The 21,682-nt window shown below is 41.6% G+C and overlaps 3 protein-coding genes across 6 annotated transcripts in view; 1 reads left to right on the forward strand and 2 right to left on the reverse strand.

Annotated features, from left to right (window-relative positions):
- Positions 1-104: 104 nt before the first annotated feature.
- On the reverse strand, positions 105-10,803 carry LOC120048446 (cytosolic 5'-nucleotidase 3-like). Of its 2 annotated transcripts, none has more exons than XM_038994420.1 (9): positions 10,608-10,803; positions 3,279-3,377; positions 3,092-3,161; positions 2,936-2,982; positions 2,759-2,844; positions 2,590-2,679; positions 2,204-2,366; positions 1,832-2,032; positions 105-1,658 (listed from the first exon to the last, which is right to left on the reverse strand). In XM_038994420.1, the coding sequence occupies exons 1-9, from the start codon at positions 10,743-10,745 to the stop codon at positions 1,557-1,559; spliced, it is 996 nt and encodes a 331-aa protein (XP_038850348.1). In that variant the 5' UTR covers positions 10,746-10,803; the 3' UTR covers positions 105-1,556. The 2 variants fall into 2 exon arrangements, with proteins under 2 accessions (XP_038850348.1, XP_038850349.1); XM_038994421.1 differs by lacking the exon at positions 10,608-10,803 and adding an exon at positions 4,954-5,065.
- The window catches only part of LOC120048447 (autophagy protein 5-like), a 37,319-nt gene continuing 25,529 nt past the window's right edge, over positions 9,893-21,682 (forward strand). The window contains exons 1-6 of one of the 3 annotated variants that reach the window (XM_038994422.1): positions 9,893-10,005; positions 13,197-13,342; positions 18,703-18,818; positions 19,614-19,775; positions 20,116-20,243; positions 20,743-20,821. In XM_038994422.1, coding sequence (XP_038850350.1) covers positions 19,668-19,775; positions 20,116-20,243; positions 20,743-20,821 — 315 coding nt within the window. In that variant the 5' untranslated portion in view covers positions 9,893-10,005; positions 13,197-13,342; positions 18,703-18,818; positions 19,614-19,667. The remainder of the gene's footprint in view (positions 10,006-13,196; positions 13,343-18,702; positions 18,819-19,613; positions 19,776-20,115; positions 20,244-20,742; positions 20,822-21,682) is intronic. The other 2 variants (XM_038994423.1, XM_038994424.1) reach the window with 2 other exon arrangements.
- LOC120048449 (dynactin subunit 3-like) lies at positions 12,091-18,426 on the reverse strand. The gene is made up of 7 exons (XM_038994425.1): positions 18,277-18,426; positions 17,918-18,002; positions 17,688-17,774; positions 13,186-13,269; positions 13,015-13,073; positions 12,822-12,881; positions 12,091-12,559 (listed from the first exon to the last, which is right to left on the reverse strand). Exons 1-7 carry the CDS (start codon positions 18,376-18,378, stop codon positions 12,473-12,475), a joined length of 564 nt encoding a protein of 187 aa, XP_038850353.1. The 5' UTR covers positions 18,379-18,426; the 3' UTR covers positions 12,091-12,472.

Below are 21,682 nucleotides of genomic sequence, written 5' to 3' on the forward strand. Positions count from 1 at the left end.
ATTCGACTTTGTCGTTCTCTAGAGGTCCATTTTGGCATTACATCTTGCTTTCAACGACAATCCCCACACAACCTTGATCGTACAGTTGAACAGAAAACACCACCTGTTATTTGACAAGTTTTATTCACAAGTTTTTTCCCCTCTGTCCTTTAGACAAATCCGAAGTTAAGAAAAGGCAACATGCAGGTGTAGCAGCACGTTTAAAACGCTAACATTTTAAATATAAAACGTCAAACATGTGCAAGACAAAACTGAGAAACTTAAGGGGGGGAATAAGCATTTCCAAGCTTGAGGTAGTTAAAATTTGAACCACAAAATTAAAAAAAGGTCAATGGGTGTGGATAAAAGGCCAAGTTAAACAAATTATTAGTTTTATTGAATGTCGTTGATCCACAGACAAAGGTGCTTTACCCCGTGGTGTTCTCTTGTAATATACTGCCTATTGAGTAGGCTACTTTTCCTGTGTAATGACTTCTTTGGTAGCCCTTTATTTTACACTATATCATTCATAAAGTCGGTTACACTAACAGTAATACCCCATAACTAACTTATAAAAATCTTTAGCACCACTAGCTACTACTATTATCTCAACTGTCATTGACAATTTTGTTTAATTTCTTGATTTTTTTTTGTTTTACCTTTATTTAATAGGCAAGTCAGTTAAGAACAAATTCTTATTTACAATGACGGCCTAGGAACAGTGGGTTAACTGCATTGTTCAGGGGCAGAACGACAGATTTAAACCTTTAATTTCTTGATATAAGCACCATAAGATATCTTATAACCACGCAGTATATTTAAATGGCACATAAAATGTGCAGTGTTGGTACTCTTGCAAAATAAAGTGCTACTTTGCAGTGTGGCTACAGTAGTAAAGTCCCCATGTGAAAAAACTGAGAGGTGTATACATGGCTTTTCTTGTGCAAGACAGAATCCATTACTACATCCATAAAACCACTGATAATACTCATACCAATGTCTGAGTATGGTTCACCCATAGACAGGTTCAAGTTATTTTTTCAGACCTACATTGATTCCTATAGCCAAGCTGTTGCACAATGCAAGGTGACGTAGTGTGGTGAAATGCATGCTAGGACTGTTCCAAAGACGTCGCTGTGTTCTTGTGTGGATGCTCGGTTTATGACTTGCAAGCTGATACAAGCATTACAATATCAAAAATATTATGAATAACAATAACGTGCAAATTATTTTTTTAAATTGTTAGCATTTGCTATTACTTTTTAGTTATGGGGTGGAGGACATCGACAAGGTTGCAGACAGACAAAGACTGAGGCTGTGTACTTTAAAATAGTTCATTGATAGGAGAATAAATGTCTTCATAAAGAGGTGAAGGGAACATCCAGTACCCAAAACCATGACCCTATGGTTCGTGGCAGAGGTGGGATCCAAGGAGGGGTGCCCATGGAGCTAGTGTATGTTGAGGGGCTGTGAGTCAGTGGCGGGGGGCCAGTAACGTCCGTCTGGGGGTCCAGAGGTCGGTTCATTTTCCATGAGTTTGGGGGAAGTGTGTCAGTATGATGTGGAGAGGGGATGAGTTATAGAATCTTCTGAAGGATGGAATTGGGCACTTCTAGAGTCTCGTCCTTTACCAAGACGATGTCATAAGAGTCCAGATATTTCTCCAAACGCTCCTCCACCTGCCAGGGAAGAGAGAAGAGTTAGGATGCAGATTGGCACAGACAGCACATAACCTCATACTTTCATATCAGTCACTATAGTCACATCTTCAGACTATTAATATCCAGTAATGTAGCTGGTGATGGGAGCAGATAGAGTTGCTGACTGGCGATGGGGGGGGGGGGGGGGGCACCTTGTCATTGAGGAAGCCGATCTTGAGGATGTTCTCCACGTTGGGCACGCCGTCAGCCATGTTGAGGTCGCCTAACGAGTCTCCCAGCAGCACGATGTTGCAGTTGTCCTTCACCTGTTTGAAGTACTCCGTGTTGCGCAGGGCGCCGTCGTGCTTGTTGAACACATGGATCAGCTCTCCCTTGAAGCCCCTCAGCTCGCCCTGAGAGAAGAAAAATACTTGCGTTTAAATGATACTGAGCCAACTGATGCAAATGCAATGCATACACCCAGGTAGAACCACAGCTTTATTATCAGGTTTATCAACACTCAGAAACTCAGGCCTATCCTCAGCATGTACCAAGCTCTCCTCGAGGGACAGGGGGGGACTTACATTCTCGTCAAAGTCCATGAAGTTGGACACCACCTTGACGTTGGGGTGGTAGACCCCCGCCTGGTGGATGATCTCCTCCAGGACGTCTCCCAGACCCGCTGAGAAGATGAACACGGGCACGTTGTGCTGCTGGAGCCTGTCAAAGAATGGCTCATAGCCCTCCCTGTGGGACAGACATGTAAGCATTAGAACCACTCATAGCCCTCTGTGGGACAGACATCCAGTTTATATGAACGGAAATTATTCACAGGCAGAACTAAATGATAAATAATATTTCATAGAGCTTGTGTTCATGAAGCGGCAATAACGGCCACTTTGGCTCAACATGTGTCCTGAGCGGCTTTCTGTAGTTTAAATTATTTCACATTTTATCTCTCAGGTCTTACCTCAGGCAGGCGTCTGAGTCTCTCACCACCTCCGAGAGTTTGTCCTTCTGTAGCCTCTGCTCCACCAGTAATGTGTGGGACTTAAAATACCTGTCAACACACACACACACATTGGGCCTTAGCGAGAGCAATTGTATGTGTGTGTGCACGTGTGCATGCGTCTACTCACCATTCTACCATAAATGGATACTTCTCCTCCATCGTTAGATGGGGGTCGATCTCTATGGGGTAATATGTGTTCTTAAGCTCCAGTAACTAAAAGACAGACGGAAAATCAATTAGCATTAACACATGTGCTTTCGTGACACCTACAAATACTATTAAGTAATAGTAACATCAAACAAACCTTCGTCCTACAATCCTCGGTGACAAGCTTGCAGTTGTCAATGATATCTATGTGGAAAGGAGGACTTTGGTCAGACGGATAGGCCGGAGACAGTCATAGGCAAGTAACTTATTTTGAATCCCAGTGAATGTTGAGATGGTTTTATGTTGTACTTACTATGACACGTGGGGCAGCGTTTGCCATTGACTGCGAACCGGCTTAACGTCATGTCAAAGTCAGTGATGACCTGAAAACAAACCAGGAGAGCCATGGAGGGGAGTCAGTGATAACTCCAGGCATCATACTGTCACCACAGGGTGTCACTGTCCATTTCTCTTTGCGCACCCTTCCCCTCCTACTGTACCTGTAGTTTGGAGGCGCCACCCTTGATCATGTCACAGATGATCCGTTCCACCTGCTCTGGATCCCTCATGTGGACCGTGTTCTTCTCAAACTCTGGCATCTGAGCGATGGAGAGGGCGAAAGACACAGAAAGAGATCGTTAAGTATGCTTCTAATATTCACTTCTACAAGTAGCATGTAAGAACACACCATTCTCACCCATCACTGAATCGATAAAATAATTTCAAATCAATCATTGAAAAGAATACCCCTCCAGAGGGAGGGGAGGAGGACTCAATAATAATAAAAAAGTGTTGAGGTTAACTTGAGTTGGGCCTATGGTTAGTATTTGGTGGGGTGCGGGTCGGGTTTAAAAGAACAGCGTAATTTTGGGGGGCTAAGGTAAGAGGAGCCAGGAGTAGACTAACTGGATATCACAACACCCCTCGTGCCCCAGCCCCCGTCTCCCCAGGGCCGGAGCAGTGGAACAGCTGATGTTATGGATCCTTCTTCCGTACATAACTGACCACCACCCAAACAAGTCCCAGGCCAGGAGGGAGGAGACCTGAACCACAAACAACTTACAGGGCTGCAGACACCAATATGTTCTATTGAATCTTAGCTACTTGACTTGGTGGTCTAACTACAATATTAGGCTAATGTTCAGGTGGAGAAATGAGAGAGAGAGATCTGTAGCGCAGTTGAAGCCCTATTGACATGTCAGGGCAGGAATGTAACAAACCATAAATACTACTTCCAGCTGGTGTGTGTGTGTGTGCACGCACCCTTTTCTCCCCTTGAGTGTATTTTTAAGGTTGCTAATAAAACCTTGACTGAAGGGGGGTGGAGCTGGGGAAGATCGGGGGTGTAAACTAGATACCTGGGTATTCCTTCACCAGAGTGTGTTTGAGTATCGAAATAGCCCACACCCCATCAAACAACTTTGTGCACACACACACACACACACACACACACACACACACACACACACACACACACACACACACACACACACACACACACACACACACACACACACACACACACACACACACACACACACACACACACACACACACACACACGTGGTATGCAAGTGTACCAAGACTGTTCTGTGGTATCAGTGGACGTGTCCAAGGTTATGACTGGGATGTAGGTTAAGGTTAGGAACCCCTTCACCCCCCTTCTTACAACCCTCTCACACCACTTAATGTAATACACTGGGGCTGATCCATGGAACAGAACACCCTCTCCTTTGGTACATTTGAGTTGTTTACGCAATGTCATGTGTCGTAATGTCTTTAAGAAATACACCGTTCCAGATGCATAGGCTACATTGACAACATTCTTCAGTCTTAAAAACACTGAGACCACACCTATGTAACTCATTCTTGAATATTAGATATAAAAACTTAGTTAGTGGGAAGGGAGAGCAGAATCCACACACTCATCGCTCCAAATACCAGTCATACCTATTTACAACTATCAATTATTAACACACCGTTCTCTAATGATATTTTACAGTATAGACTACATAATAATCCATGAATTCCCATCTTCTTCCATGCATCCTTTCTCCAGCTCCAAACACACGGACGTAAATAAACACATTTGCAGCCTAGTCATTTTCTGACCCTCCAGAGCAATTTGTAGCTGGTGCTAACAGCAGGGCTCTGGCCAACAGCACACACACTTACCTTTTCCTCTGGTCTTGCACAAAACAAGTGAAGGGAGTGAAGAAAAAGTTCTCTGTCAGCAGAGGGCTTATATAGGCAACGCAACAGAGGGGGCGTCACCCAAAATAGATGAGATAATCCCTCCCCTTTGTAAGAGGCCAGTGACGCACTGACACGCAAATGAACAACTTAAACACAGCTTCAATTTACGTCATAAACACAGGACACACAAAGATTAAATTAACATGCCTTAACACACACACAGAAGGCAAGTAGATGAGGGGACATGGAATAGCCCCATGGCAGTAGTTTACCTTTGACCCCTCAGCTTTTAAAAGAGGTACTGTAACTGGAATCCATTACAATCACACGATGCAACAGAAACAGCCCTCCCACTTGTCTGGATTATTGCCAGGCCAGGGACGAAACCCTGCGGTGCATTTCTCCACCAACGCTGAGCACACACATTTCAAGACCCCTACCCTGCCCCACATGTTGTTTGTGTGTGCGTGGCTATGGAATACCCAGGGTCAAAGGGTCATGGTTCATCAAATCTGCTCTCCGCCAATGAGAAGCCATCTGTTTTTTCCCCCGTAGGTTATATGCCGCGTTCACACGCTAGTCGGAACTCTGACATTTCTGACTTGCTGATTTGTTGAATGAGGCACGTGTATAACTAAAACCAATCAGCAAGTCGGAAATGTCAGTTAGGAGTCAGTCATCATTTAGACCTAGCACATGACAAACCATACCTCAGCTGCAGGGTCACATACCACATTTCAATAGGCCTAACTCAGGCAGAGAGTTCTAATCACGTCTCACCAAAATAAGACTACACACACACACCTATCCAATCAACATTGATCAAATAACTAGACAACGTAATGGCTGGCCAATCATATTCAGGTCTGCATTTCCACTACCATGGTGACTGTTGGGTTTCTGACACTGGTATCATATGTAAGTGATAAATCCAACCTCTCCACCCAAACCTTGGGAGCGGTAGGCTTAAACAGATACACTTATGCAGTCGTCTTTTTTATAAGACATTTAAAACAACAAGGATATACAAAAACAAGTTCCACCCAATCTAAAATGTTTTCCCCCCATAAATAGGCTAGGCCTACATTTTCAACAATCATTGGAAAAACTGTCAAACATCAGGTGTTGAAAGGGAGTCCATTGGCGATTCTGCCTCACCCGAAGAAAAAATAAGTAAATAAATTGGGGAAACGCCATTTAAAACCCATTGTCAGTTTGTAACTTTTTCAACATCCGTGAAAGTGCTGGCTCAACATTCCTTTCTACAGCGGAGGGTGTCTCGTCCTCACCCCCAGCCTTGTTCACCAAAGTCAAAGGTTATAGAGGACACAGGGCTGGAGCAGAGTACGAGAGTTGGAGTTATTTTGTAGTAGTCTGCATTCAGACTACTATCAGCCATCGGGCAACAGAGTGGAAGAGGTGCTTTCAGGCATTTTCATTTACCTGTGCATTTGTGACAGCATTATGTCTACACAGATATAGGGAAGAGAGGTTATCTTGGGTGAATCCGTCAATGGAAGAATCTACTGAACATTTCTGCAGCAAATGTAAATAAAGACCTACTATGGGGAACAAGGGCAGAAGAGAAAAAAAATACATTAACAAGGGCTGAGGGCATGCTGCTGGCAACATTTTAGTTCAAGAGTTTTGACTTTGAGCCATAATGGTAACTTTGCCAGGCAGGCTTGGACACTCATTTCCCTAGAACAGCATTCTGATAAGCTGTGTGTGCTGCTCTGTGATTAAAGTAGGGCTGTGGTTGGGCCCTATGTAGTTTGGCAAAGTATCATCCACATTGCCACAGAACATTTCATGATAGATTAATAACATTCTCATTAGAATGCATTTCTCTTAAAACTTGTAGTGCCCACTGAAAAACATAAAATAGTATTGGCTCTGGGGTGGAGTAGAAAATGTCCTATTAGAGGTCTTCCCTTGATAGAAAGTGTGTAAGAGAAACAGAGAGATCCCCTTGGCCATATACGCCATGCCTCATAAATAAGAATAAGTAGACAGTAAAGTGGACAGTGTCTGCTGTAAGAGCTCTTCAGCTAACAGTATCACCAGAGCACAGGCACATGGACAGTCCGCTCTGTCGTAGATAAACTCCCTCTCCGCAAAGGAGGAAGGTTGTAACTCTGTTGCCCCTGGATAAGCCTGCCGTGTCACAGGAGAAGTCAGATAGAACATTTGTGACCTCAGCCAAAAACAAGGTCACTTATCCAGCAATATACACCTGTACTCTATTGTGTCGGTTACCCCTCCTTGGATTATTTAAGCGATTCCCTATGAAAAGCCACTGGCAAAGGAGAGAGCTGTCCATAACACGTCCACACAAAAAATCAGCTTGGGTGAAGTTCCCATTCACTGCACATACAGTATATAATGTAAATAGCTCCACTACACATATTCCTATACAAATAGGTGCAGAGAGATGCAATTCTATAAGCTGTATCTGTGATACGGTAAGAACTGTAAGCGCTCTCCTCTCACCTGTGATAACCCTTCCTGGTCACCTGTGCTACCCCCCCACCCCCCATAACACACACACACACCAGTAACCCTCAACATATAGTGCCCTCTAGTGTACAAAACAAGTCAAAATAACTCGACAGACAACATATACACAACACATAAACAGGCTAAAAGGGCTCCTATACATTGTATAGGCCTAATCATCATGTAAAGACACTGGGTCTATGCTGGAGTCAAAGTAATACTTTGAAAATAATACTAAAAGCGTTGTAGTAATAAGATCATGAAAGAACGTTTTGGGGAAACTTAAAACACTAGAACATAGTGGAACAATATTTTTCTAAAATAGCAACATGGATCAAACTGAAAAAGATGTCCAATAGGAAGTAAAACAGTTCAGCACTGAGCAAGACTGTCTATTGCCAATCTCCCCATGGAGAAAGTGGAATGAACATGTTTATTTGCTTGAGAGCAAGCATGAAGCATTACAAATGTTCTTGCCTGCAATCTGGTGGCCAATGATGAATACATGAGACCATTTCAATCCCAAACACAACCATGTAGTAGATGCCTATCATTGACCAACAGGACACCACTGTGGGCCTGCTACAACTGGATACTGTGGAGTGGATGTGTGTTTTTGTAACAGTTGATGTCTTTCCCATGCTGGGGACACTGTAATAATCCCGAGTGGCACAGTGGTCTAAGGCACTGCAACTCAGTGCAAGAGGCTTCACTACAGTCCCTGGTTCAAATCCAGGCTGAATCACATCCGGCCAGGATTGGGAGTTCCATAGGGCGGCGCACAATTGGCCCAGCGTCTTCTGAGTTTGGCCGGGGTATAGCGTCATTGTAAATAAGAATTTGTTCTTAACCGACATGCCTAGTTTTTTTTTTATTTCACCTTTATTTAACCAGGTAGGCTAGTTGAGAACAAGTTCTCATTTGCAACTGCGACCTGGCCAAGATAAAGCAAAGCAGTTCGACACATACAACAACACAGATTTAAATCAAGGTTAAATAAAACTGAAAAAAACAGAGCGCAAAGCTTGCCTAAAAAGAACCCCAGTCAGAAAGCAGGGAATAGAGCAGCCAGCACGGTTAGTGATGTGTCAGACAACGTAAGCGTCTGGCTGCCTGTGAGGTACAACTGTCTTTCACTATATCAAACAATGATTCTGCAACATTTCACAGACACAAATGGCACTGTGATAGTTTGAATTATTAAATGCAATACAACAATTGTTGTACAGTGTCTAAAAATAACTGAACAAAAAGATGTAGCAATCCTTGCTATATGAGCCATGTCACAATTCACATCAAGTGGGCTAACCCTATTGGTGCACTGCCTTTCACGCCAGTGACCCTGGTTCATTTCCCTGCCCCGCAGTTTGCTACTGGCGTCAGAAGTGGGATGGCGGCCGTGAGGCCATCTAAGCACGCTGCCCGGACATGTTAGGGGGCTGAGAAGTCAAAGCACGCGGACATGCCTTCCTGTTCTAAGAGGGCAGTGTAGCATTGCTTGCTATATGGCCACGTTACAATTCCCACCAAATGGGTTAATCTGATTGGGGAGATGCATAGGGTGTTTGGCATTCACTGCAATACATTTGTCATCTGATCCAGATAGTCACTCTAAATCTAACCTAGGCTGAGACCCAACAGCCACATATAATGCTAACAAATCCTCAGTTGTACCCCTTGATGGTAGGTTGTCTAAACATCAGTCTGAAAGAAGTTGCTATAAAAAGACAAGTCTCTACAAACCAGAATGTTGAATACAATGAGATTTAAAGCTGCAATATGTAACTTTCTGGGTGACTTGATCAAATTCACATAGAAATTTGTGTTATAGATCTGTCATTCACATTGAAAGCAAGTCTAAGAAACGGTAGATATGTTCTATGTGCACTATTTCTATGCTTCCTGTTCTTAAATTTTGCTATTTTTCTACACCAGCTTCAAACACTATATTTTTGGTTATGGAAAATATATTTCACAGCTGTTGAGATTGTACTACGATTCTCTACACTATACTTGCTTTGTCACAAACTGAAATTAGGTATACTATTACAATTTTGGTAACCAGAAAATGGCAGAGCAATTTCTGCATAGTGCATCTTTAAAAATGGTAAATCTTTAAAAAGTACTTTACTGGTTGTCCGTGCTCTTTGTCCTTTAGCGGGAGAAAGTGGAGATAGGGCTAATCACAGGAAAGTGTTATTTACCCAACTTTTTGCAGCGCCTTTAGGTTATTTTACTTGTATTTTCCATCTCCTGATGCACAATATGTAAACAATTGCGGAATGTAACCAAACTGTCAATCAAAGCCTCGCAATTATCTGGAAGTGGTGGTGAAATTTGCCATCTGATTTCGTGGTACAATGTTTGATCTGTGCTTAGGTTAAACGCGGCCGTTGACATGTTGTGCAAGTCATGTGCGAATTGTTTCAGCATTGAAAATACAAACCGACATACAGTCAGGTTAATGGCACTACTCTGGATATTTTGTCTCAGATTACCTCCAACATAAGGACAGAAATCAGTGGACAACAGGTAAAGTACGTTCAAATGAAGTTTATTCAACAGTCTGACATGTGATGGGACTGATCACAAAAAGTGAGCCTTTATGTTAGAGACGAGAGAGTTGTCTGCCACTCTCGGATTCGTAGAGACTAGATGGTAGGCTACATGTCCAACAATTGAGAATGGACCTTACAGAATCACAAGATTTAACTAGCAATGATGCTTGAGGACAAGCAATGTGAAATGTAAAGCTCACACCTGACAGTCCGTATTTTGACATACCAGTTGAACTTCTTTGATATAGACTAATTTGGCTTCAAAACATGTTTAGTTGTAATTTTGGACAGGGGGCTCGAGAGTAGAACTGAAGGGGCTATGCAAACAATACAAAACTCGGAAGCAACCCATTGAACCAACATTGTAACGTTACCACGAAATCAGCAGGCAAATTTCACCACCACCGCCACCTGACAAACAGCGTCAGTTTAATGTCATGTCACGATTTTGGACAACTTTTCGTGACACCACGATAACTACCTAGCAAATAATGACCTCTAAACCACCCTTGCTATTTCTAGGAACATCCGCGACTGCGCAATGCACACATGAACAGCACGCGCGAGCCCACTCACCATCTCGATGATCTTCGTTTTCTTTCCCGCTCTCTTCTTCTTGGCGAACATGTACTGGGCGAGAACCACACCACCGAACAGGGCACATACACTGGCACTGGCCGCGGCACCGACTTTTACTACGGCAGTCTTGTCCATGGTTGTGCCGCTCCTAACAAACAGCCCTAGTCCTTCCTTATGTAAACATGTTCCCTCCCTCGAGTCTATTGTCCGCTGAGGCTGTAACTGACTACGCACCCTCCTGCCGCTACCACTGGGGGAGAAAGCGGGGGGGGATGATGTACATTTATACCAACATTTTTTTAACCATCCAGGGGTATTTAACCAAACGTACCCAAATATTTGATGTAATTGTGTTGGTAACGCATAGAGTAAAATGCTATAATTAAGAAATGTATACACATTCTCAGTTTCAGTATTATTGGTTTCGAATTAGTATGAACCACGTCCATGGAAACGAGCCCCAACAAAACAGATGTTCGCAACGAAGTAATAAGAATGCTTTACATTAGTCATTACAATTAATTATATTAGTCATTACTATAGCCTGTATTTCGCAGTATTTCCTCCTCGCGTCCTCTCTCTTCTCAAAACCCATTGGAAGACAGAGGGGAAGGACCTCTGGTTTGTCCTCATCCAATGGGGTTTGAGGAGGCGATGAAAGAGGACGAGTTGATTATGTAATAGATATTCTTCTTGTAACGATAGCAAGCTCTTGACTTGAAAAGAGGCAAGGGGTGTCAAAATGTTTGATACGTTACCATAATTTGGAAACTGTTTAAATACTAGCCATATCTATAACCGGGTTTCAATCCAACCATTGTATGTGGATGAATTAACTGCCTCATGAAAAAAGTCACGACCGGGCTGATGGAAATAGGATATGCCGGTACAATTGAATAAATGCCCACAAATGGTTCGTTCGAATTCGTGGTACTTTTTGTGTTAAAAAATTAATTATGTGAGAAATTGGGGTGGAAATCTCTTTATGCGCAAATATTGATATACTAACGTAATGATCACCTCGAAGTAAACTTGGAGTCACGCGATGATATGTTGTGTGGTCCCACTACGACTCGGGAAACCGTGCAGTTTAAGGCTACAGATGAAATAAATGATTAATTTCACAGAGTGGTGAAAGTGCACGTGATGAGCTTGATGCTCCTTTCCAATACATATTGAAGGTCTTATTCTGGTGACATAATGATCGATGTGGCTGCCTGTCACAATTTGGATGGAAACCTACCTTGTGACTAAAAAGACGTTTTACAACCGATCAATTGTAGCTCTCCGATTGTAAAACGTCTTCTCTTATTAGTCATAAATATGGCTATTGAAATAGCTGTAATTAAATGCGAACATTACACAATTGTGCTTGAATTCACCTGTGCAGGAGATTGTTTTTCTGTTTCGACTTTAGTTGTTTTATAACAAAATATTGAAACACGTATTGGAAACAGAAGTAACCAAACAGTTCAGTTTGAATAGTATGGATTTTATTACAATTACTTTACATTTGCGGTCATGCTGTCTGATAAAACTATTTAAAACCAGACCTTTGTGGAAGAAGAAAGTTAGTGTGCAAATTCTTCTCTACACTCTGTCAACCGACCCAGAAAAAAAGCAGTGTCTTGTGACTGCCTGGAGCAGTGTTGCAGAGTTGGATTGCATGGGTACATTGTATGTTGAATAAATTAACAAGGATAGAAAATAAAAAAACAAAGCTATGCAAAGGTCTCTTGATGTAGCTGTAAATAAATAACAATAATATCCAGCAAGTTACATTAAGCTGCATATAGGACCCTTGACACACGGACGACATCATGCCGTGACACTGTCATAACGGTCATTACTGGACATGGTCGCTACTCCACTTGACGGATGCCTTTTGCCTCCTCCACTTTCCGCAGGCTCTCATCCCACTGGGTGAACTGCTTGGATAGCAGGAACATCTGCCAAAGAGGTCAAGGTTCAAAGATAATTTGGTGGGCCAGGCAGTTCATTCCATTAGCACAGACTAGACATTTCTCAGAGTTCAACATGACAGAAAACAATCTACAACCACTCACGTTCATTCATCTGACCGAGGAGGTCGGGAGACATGACAGCCAATGTACTCACAGTTTCACTAGCTAACCTCAGAGAGGAAAATGTATGTCTTGATCAGTGTTATTTATTCACTTCAATAATTCCATTATAATGAAGGAAAGGTACCATTTTGTTGTACTCCTCAAACAGTTTCTTCACCTCTAGGGACTGAGCTTCAGTTTGGTCCTTTGGAAAAATGACAAGAACAGTGTCACTACTGTAATTCACAAAAGTCAATCTAGCGTGTCTTGTGAGGAAAGACAAAAATCAAGAAAAGAAGGGTGTGAATAAGTAAAAGAGAGAGGGGGAGGGTTCATACCTGCTCTTTGATGTGAATCTGAGACAAACGCTGTAGCTTGGTGGCATGCTCTGGCACATCTGTGAATAAGAATTTTACAATAAGTTGCGTTCAACATAGTGTTTTTTATTTAACCCATCATCACTTCACACAGACCACATTGTAATGGTACTTAAATTCCCTCTCACTGACCTCTGATGTAGTTGCTGTCCAATAGTGGCTGGAGGTTGCTGACCTGCTCCAGAAGGGTGGCCTGGGAAAGCAGGAAGTCCTCCTCTGTGGGGAGAAACAAGTGCATGAGTTTGAGACTGGAGGCACATACCAGGGATGGAAACTGGAAGGCCCAAAGGTGACTTTTTTTCATTTATTTTTTCACTGAAACATGCAAAAAAAAAAATCCCTGCTAGGGGGAAAATGCAGGTTTTAACTAACTAAAAAAATCTAAGAATATGATCTACATGATCAGTCTCTGTGTGTAAAATTTAAAAAAGTGGTTAATGTAAACCTAATCCAATGTTATTTGTTGCCTAGACTTTACTGCAAATGACAAGTCTTGAGAAGAAAAGAAACAATACTCTATTGCAGTTAGCCATGACAGCCTTTATAATAGAATGCTTGTGACCACACACACATCTAAATATTGCACTTGGGGGAAAAAAACATCTTAAAGCAGAAATAGAATGAAACAAACAGGCATTTTAGTTTTGCTCTAATATAGTGGCCATTATAGAACAAGTGCACAAGACTGTATGCAAAAATAACATTCCAAGTACATTTAAAAAAATAATTCACACACACGTTACTGTCAAGTTCAACACAACAAAAAGTATATTTGGGCTACACTGCACATTATACACATTCTGCCTGTGGACATCTGTTCTACAATACAATGTGCCAGCAAAAGTGAGAAAGAGGGGCCTGGGTGTGTGGTGTTCCTTTCACCTCTATAGTGGCATTCAGCTTAAGCCAGGCCCAGCTACACTTGATCTCTGAATCCACTTGTTTAACTTCTTATGGCTGCAGGGGCAGTATTGAGTAGCTTGGATGAAAAGGTGCCCAGAGTAAACTGCCTGCTCCTCAGTCCCAGTTGCTAATATATGCATAGTATTATTAGTATTGGATAGAAAACACTCCGAAGTTAATACAACTATTTGAATGATGTCTGAGTATAACAGAACTCATATGGCAGGCAAAAACACAAGAAAAAAATCCAACCAGGAAGTGGGAAATCTGAGGTTTGTAGGTTTAACTCATCACCTGTCGAATACACAGTGGGATATGGGTCAGTTTGCACTTCCTACGGCTTCCACTAGATGTCAACAGTCTGTAGAACCTTGTCTGATACTTCTGTGAAGTGGGGCCGAAGGAGACGGGAATGAGTAAGGTCTATCATGAGCTGACCATGCACGCTCACATGAGAGGGAGCTCTGTTCCATCGCATTTCTGAAGACAATGGAATTCTCCGGTTGGAACTTTATTGAAGATTTGTTAAAAACATCCTAAAGATTGATTCAATACATCGTTTGACATGTTCCTACTGACTGTTACGGAACTTTGACATTTCGTCTGCTTTTAGTGAACGCGCTTCCTGGCTTTGGATTTGTTTACCAAACACGCTAACAAAAATAGCTATTTGGACATAACCGAACAAAACAAACATTTCTTGTGGAAGTGGGAGTCCTGGGAGTGCATTCCGACAAAGATCAGCAAAGGTAAGTGAAGATTTATAATGCTATTTATAACTTTTGTTGACTCCACAATTTGGCGGGTAACTGTATGGCTTCCTTTGTGGCTGAACGCTGTTCTCAGATTATTGAATATTGTGCTTTTGCCGTAAAGCTTTTTTGAAAACTGACACAGCGGTTGCATTAAGAACAAGTGTATCTTTAATTCTATGTAAAACATGTATCTTTCATCAAAGTTTAGAGAAAATGAGTATTTCTGTTATTTGATGTGGCTCTCTGCAATTTCTCAGGATATTTTGGAGGCATTTCTGAACATGGCGCCAATGTAAACTGAGGTTTTTGGATATAAATATGAACTTTATAGAACAAAACATATGTATTGTGTAACATTAAGTCCTATGAGTGTCATCTGATGAAGATCAAAGGTTAGTGATTAATTTTCTCTCCATTTCTGCTTTTTGTGACTCCTGTCTTTGGCTGGAAAAATGGCTGTGTTCTGTGATTTTGTTGTGACCTAACAATCGTTTGTGGTGCTTTCGCTGTAAAGCCTTTTTGAAATAGGACACTGTGGTGGGATTAACAAGAAGTGTATCTTTAAAATGGTGTGAAACACTTGTATGCTTGAGGAATTTTAATTATGAGATTTGTTTGAATTTGGCACCCTGCACTTTCACTGGCTGTTGTCATATCGATCCCGTTAACGGGATTGCAGCCCTAAGAAGTTTTAACAAGCAACGCCTCATTTTTCACCTAATTCTCTCATTCTGAAAATTAACCACATACTGTAGAGGGAAAACATTAGTTAACAGATAGTGGTTAGTTCGTTAGCTAGTTAACATTTCACACAGATTGCCAGAGTCCAGTAAGCAACTGACACATTATAACTTGAGTAACGGCAAGGAGTCATATACCAGTTAATATTATAGCGAATTGGTTAGGTTACTAATGTTAGCTCATCTGATGTTGTAACGTTACCTAACTAACGTTAGCTGTCTGACTTTATTAGCAAGATAATTTTCACAGCATAAACTCAATTATTTAAATCTGATGAGTCAACATTTCACTGGCTAGCTAATAACGGAGAGTTTTGATCTAGCTTGCAAGATACTTAAACTTCTTATGGCTGAGATCCCGCTAACGGGATCGATATGACAACAGCCAGTGAAAGTGCAGGACGCCAAATTCAAACAGAAATGTCATAATTAAAATTCCTCAAACATACAAGTATTTTACACCATTTTAAAGATACACTTCTTGTTAATCCCACCACAGTGTCCGATTTCAAATAGGCTTTATGGCAAAAGCACCACAAACGATTATGTTAGGTGAGTGCCTATTCACAGAAAAACACAGCCATTTTCCAGCCAAAGAGAGAGTCACAAAAAGCAGAAATAAAGATAAAATGTATCACTAACCTTTGATGATCTTCATCAGATGACACTCATAGGACTTCATGTTACACAATACATGTATGTTTTGTTCAATAGAGTTCATATAAAAACATCTCAGTATACATTGGCGCGTTATGTTCAGTAGTTCCAAAAACATGCAGTGATTTTGCAGAGAGCCACATCAATTTACAGAAATACTCATCATAAATGTTGATGAGAATGCAAGTGTTGGAACTTTAGATAAACTTCTCCTTAATGCAACCACTGTCAGATTTCAAAATAACTTTACAGAAAAAGCAAACCATGCTATAATCTGAGTACAGCGCTCAGAGCCCAAACAAGCCATACAGATATCCGCCATGTTGTGTAGTCAACAGAAGTCAGAAATAGCATTAGAAATATTCACTTACCTTTGATGATATTCATCAGAATGCACTCCCAGGAATCCCAGTTCCACAATAAATGTTTGATTTGTTCGATAAAGTTCATAATTTGTCCAAATACCTCCTTTTGGTAGCGCGTTTGGTAAACAAATCCAAGTCCAGCGGAAAGTACAGACGAAAAGTCCAAAAAGTTATATTACAGGTCGTAGAAACATGTCAAGCGAAGTATAGAATCAATCTTTAGGATGTTTTTAACATAAATCTAAAATAATGTTCCAACCGGAGAATTCCTTTGTCTTCAGAAATGCAATGGAACAGAGCTCGCTCTCACGTGAACGAGCGTGGTCAGCTCATGGCTCTCTGCCAGACCTCTGACTCATTCCCCTCTCATTCGCCCTCACTTCACAGTAGAAGCATCAAACAAGGTTCTAAAGACTGTTGACATCTTCCTAACCTTAGGAAGTGCAATATGACCAATATCCCACTGTATCTTCAATAGGGAATGAGTTGAAAAATGACAAACCTCAGATTTCCCACTTCCTGGTTGGATTTTTTCTCAGGTTTTTGCCTGCCATATGAGTTCTGTTATACTCACAGACATCATTCAAACAGTTTTAGAAACCTCAGAGTGTTTTCTATCCACATATACTAATAATATGCATATCTTAGCTTCTGGGACTGAGTAGCAGGCAGTTTACTCTGGGCACCTTATTCATTCAAGCTACTCAATACTGCCCCCAGCCATAAGAAGTTAACAATGCTAATACTTTTTCCACCACACTTTCTCCCTCATCTCAAACTTTCCAAATGCCAGTTGTTTTTCAGTTACAGATCATGAAGTACGCTTCATCACCTTCCTCTTCGTTATCGTTCAGGGGACGCGCTGCTGTAACTGACAAGCTGGCTTTCCAGAGCGTGTACTGATGCTGTAACTAGTAAATTGGTTGTCTCTTCATTCGCGTGCTGCACTGCATTCTGTTGTTATGTAAACAGACAGTATTGCTCCAAACACGCATCACTTCGATCGCTTACAGCCAGTAGTGATACAACCCCCCCCCTCTCCCAAACTTTTCTCATCTGATCTATACGAATCGCGTAGGTCACCTATTTTGGATTCGAAACTGAGAATTTAGCCGAAAGGTGACATACCCATACGCCAGAGGCCTACTCAATCACCATGACGCAGGACCAAATTCGCCAACATTTACTCACATATTTAAATGAAAAACTCTTACCAGCAAGGATGAATTCCAGCTTCATGGCATCAGGAACAGTGATGTGGTCAGTGAACTGAGGGTCCAGATACTTCAGCAGGTCCTCAACTGTACAGAGAACAAAAGGTTGTAGAATATATACTAGTTACTATGTGGGAAATATAATCACAATTGACCCTGCTTTGTGATTGTCCTGGTAATAATGTGTCCCATCCAAGTCACACAGTTGTGTCGTCTAAGATGTCACTCACTCTTTTTGTGTAGAATCTTCACTCGTTCCCTCTTATTTGCAGTGTTTGCAAGGGCGGCCTGAACTCTGGAGAGGGAATCCGCGCACTAGGGAACAGGGTGCATTATATGATAAACTAAACAGCTAAACTTAAAAATAAACCGTGTTTATAGCTGTACTGGCATTGAGTTACTTAGCTATCTAAGTAGCCGTTCGACATTAAAATGTTGGATTGTAGCTAACTTAGTTGGAATGCCCTGGCATTGACGTCTTAGCATTGATTGTATTAAATCAGTGTGCAAAAAGGGCGTTCGCTAGCTAGCCAAAGCAGCCAGTTAAATCGCTATTCTGCATTTCTAAAATAGAATATTATTGTCAAACCTTCACGGGTTTCCCCCCCTTGTTACTTCTTTCACCGTATATACGACTTTCCAGCATCTCAAGACGCGTTTCGAGGTTATCCACTTCAACTTTCCTATCCATTCTTGATTCAGAGAGCACAACAAATGGATTTGGATCCTTGTAACGACGTAGACCAGGCGACGGCGCACAATTATTGCATAATTGCAAAACATCTACGGACCGTGAAAGGGGCCATATTTGTTGTCCCTAAAGAAAACTTCTGCGGTTTCCAAGCTGTAAATGAAACTACAAATAACATCAAAATGACTTACCGATTACTAGGCGAATCAAAATTATCGTCACTAACCAACAACTTTATAGGTCCTCTTTGCACTGAATACAACCATCTCAACATGATTATTGCAATACACTACAATGAACGCTGGATGTCACTCTATACTGCAGGTTACACCTCGTCAGCGAAAAGGGGGATTTTCTTGCTTTTTTTCCTTGACAGGCGAATGACAACACCACCACGGCCCTCTTCCTTCATCGCAGCTGGTTACAAACGCTCTAGAAAAGTAAGATGTTGTTTATCATTTGTCTCAAAACTTTTAGAAATGATATGCTCCTAGTCCTACCACTTGTTTAGGGCAAACTTTCAAATGTGCCCACAGCCTCGCTACTATTTCTGCCAGTGAGGATAGGTAGCGTACGCAGCTATCTAGCTAGTTGGCTAGCTAGCAAGTCAATACATAATAATGTACATGTAAATCGTTGCAAAGTAACCAATACACCGTTGCTTAGTTAACTATGTTAAATGTAATCTTATTCCTCACCACCAGTGAAGTCGTGGCTAGTTAGTTACAGTATCTAGCTAACACGTTAGCTAACTAGCACTTTGTATTTCTCCACTAGCCTAACGCTGGCTAGTTGGAAGTTGTGTGTTCACAAACTGTGGTAAGATTAGAACTCTTTGCAGAGCTGTGATTGACTGGTTCCAAAGAGAACTTAATTGACACGTTCTGTAGAGAGCTTTCGAATGTTACCATTCTGGTGTACTCTCTCATATGAGACTGACTGTCATTGGTGCAAAATCTGGAGTTCAAACAACAACGGGCCACTCATAGACCGATAATTCTAGTTTTAGCCCTGTTTTGAGGTTATGCAGGGTTTGTTTACAATGACATTGTTTACAAACAACCAAGTAAAACAAGCTCATATTTTGGGTTTGGATGGGGTACGACAGTTGAACTAAACTCATGAGGAATTTATCAATTCAACTCTTAAAATATCAATGGGTATATAACATTCATTTAAAATTCCCAAAATGAATGTACCAATCTCAGATTGACCCTTTAATCTGTTGATGACAGGTGGTTTATAGCTAGAGAATACTTCCTTTATGTGCCACTGGGAGCGACAGGAGGATGGCAGATGACAAGGACGTGCTGCGAGATGTTTGGTTTGGTCGGATTCCGACCTGCTTCACACTTTACCAGGATGAGATCACCGAGAGAGAGGCCGAACCCTTCTATGTAAGTGTGACATCATGCAGACTAGTACTAAGTAAAAAAAAAAAACAATGTCTCTTTGCTGGACAATGCCAGTGGAGGCTGCTGAGGGGAGGACAGCTCATAATAATGCCTGGAACGGAGCAAATAGAATGGCATCAAACACATGGAAACCATGTATTTGATACCATTCCACGCCAATTAAGGTGCAACCAACCTCATGTGCAATGGACATAGCATTTGTGACATAGGTCTAGCTAATTCAGGTCACACATGATGACTACTGAGCTGGCTTGAGCCATGGACTATTGCGGGGATCTAGATTGAGCCCCTCTCTTCTCCCCCTCTGCTGTTCTCTCCTCAGCTCCTCCTGCCAAGGGTGAGCTATCTGACTCTGGTCACAGACAAGGTGAAAAAGCACTTCCTGAAGGTCATGAAGGCCGAAGACGTAGAGGAGATGTGGTTTGATTTCGAAGGAACGCCACTCAAATGGTGGGTGAGCTTTAAATTAGGACTGTGAGGTCTATGTGTGTTGTAAATTATTGACTTCTTTTAACAACTACTAGTGAATATAATGGTTAGAATTCCCTGTGCCCCTCCATAGAAACAAGTGTCCTAGCACAGCAGTAGAGTACATCTTTTACAGATCAGATTTGAGCAGATCAACTCACCTCCTATCATCGTCATCATCAATGAGTAGACTACATACCAATTGTCTGCAGTCTTACATTTCAGGCACCAGGTGGCAGCCCAACACAAGCTTTTGACATTTGGTTGGACATGAGTCCTAATCTTAAATTGACATACACACGTAACTCAGACCTTTGGGTAAATAAGGTGTATTTTCTCTAAAACGTATTAAAAGGTTACTTAGGATCCAGCCCAAGGTGAAGGAGAGGATAACTCATTATGATTCAGAATTGGAACAGAATGAAGCCCTGGTGACATGTTTCCTCAACTGATGTGGTGTGGCTGTGTTTATTAATTGCAGGCACTATCCAATCGGATTGCTGTTTGACCTGCATGCCTCCAACACTGCCCTGCCGTGGAGCATCACTGTGCACTTTAAGGTACAACACAGAATTAGTTTTTCAGCAAGTTAACACAGTACATATGGAGCAGCAAGTATATTTGCTGCTCCAAATGTAGAATCCTCCAAATGCTGGCCTGTATACAGCAGGGGTTGGAAGTGAAATTATTTTCCTATCGTTTCGTTCTGAACAGAACCACTTTTTTTCCCCCGTTTCATTCCACTGTTCCGACCATAAAAATACAATTCTTAACCGGTTTGAGCAAAAAAAAAGTACCGGTTTATATCGTTCCTGTTTTATCCTGTGAAATCAAAAGTTAAAAAAAAACATTTAGCTCAAAACATCACCAATCAGTGCGGCAAACTTGTTGTGTACATGCATGATGGACAGACAAGTGTAGCCTATGGCGCAAGATGTGACAAATTTTGAGGGTGTGGAGAGAGCGAGAGACGGTTGAGGAGGAGGCTTGAAGCACTGGGCATCTTGTTATGACATGCATTATATGAATTAGATACACAGAGTTATACCTAGGAGGACGGCTTCTATGGAGGAACTTTTTAATGTCTTTTGAGCTAGCTAGCTAACAAGCTTGTGTGTGCAGAGCGGCACCGGAATTTAAAACACGTCTTACCTTTTTGTCGTTAATACATCCAACGTGAAACATGATAACTAGGCCTATAGTATCCTTAACTAGCTTTGAAAAAGTTTACACATTTTTCTCTTTCTAATTAAAAATCTCTCCCTATCTTCTGAATCAAGCTTGTAACGTCAGTAGCCTATGCTTTGCAGGGGGAAGGGCAGGTAGCCTAAACACGCACAGGCAAAGATTTTCAGCTCGCAGGTCAACACTGGAATAGGTTTTTATTATTTTATTTAACCAGGTAGGCCAGTTGAGAACAA

Source organism: Salvelinus namaycush, chromosome 5, assembly GCF_016432855.1.
Source record: "Salvelinus namaycush isolate Seneca chromosome 5, SaNama_1.0, whole genome shotgun sequence".
Classification (NCBI taxonomy): domain Eukaryota; kingdom Metazoa; phylum Chordata; class Actinopteri; order Salmoniformes; family Salmonidae; genus Salvelinus; species Salvelinus namaycush.

Bases quoted from the DNA above. Each gene is read 5' to 3' on its own strand.
- LOC120048446 (XM_038994420.1), bottom strand. From the start codon at position 10,745: ATGGACAAGACTGCCGTAGTAAAAGTCGGTGCCGCGGCCAGTGCCAGT. The intron at 3,378-10,607 runs GTGAGTGGGCTC...TCCATCGCTCAG, and splicing joins AAACGAAGATCATCGAGATG to ATGCCAGAGTTTGAGAAGAA. The intron at 2,680-2,758 runs GTGAGTAGACGC...GTGTGTTGACAG, and splicing joins TATCCATTTATGGTAGAATG to GTATTTTAAGTCCCACACAT.
- LOC120048449 (XM_038994425.1), bottom strand. From the start codon at position 18,378: ATGGATAGGAAAGTTGAAGTGGATAACCTCGAAACGCGTCTTGAGATG. The intron at 13,270-17,687 runs GTAAGAGTTTTT...TTCTCCCCACAG, and splicing joins GCTGGAATTCATCCTTGCTG to AGGAGGACTTCCTGCTTTCC. The intron at 13,074-13,185 runs GTCAGTGAGAGG...TCTTATTCACAG, and splicing joins GGACAGCAACTACATCAGAG to ATGTGCCAGAGCATGCCACC.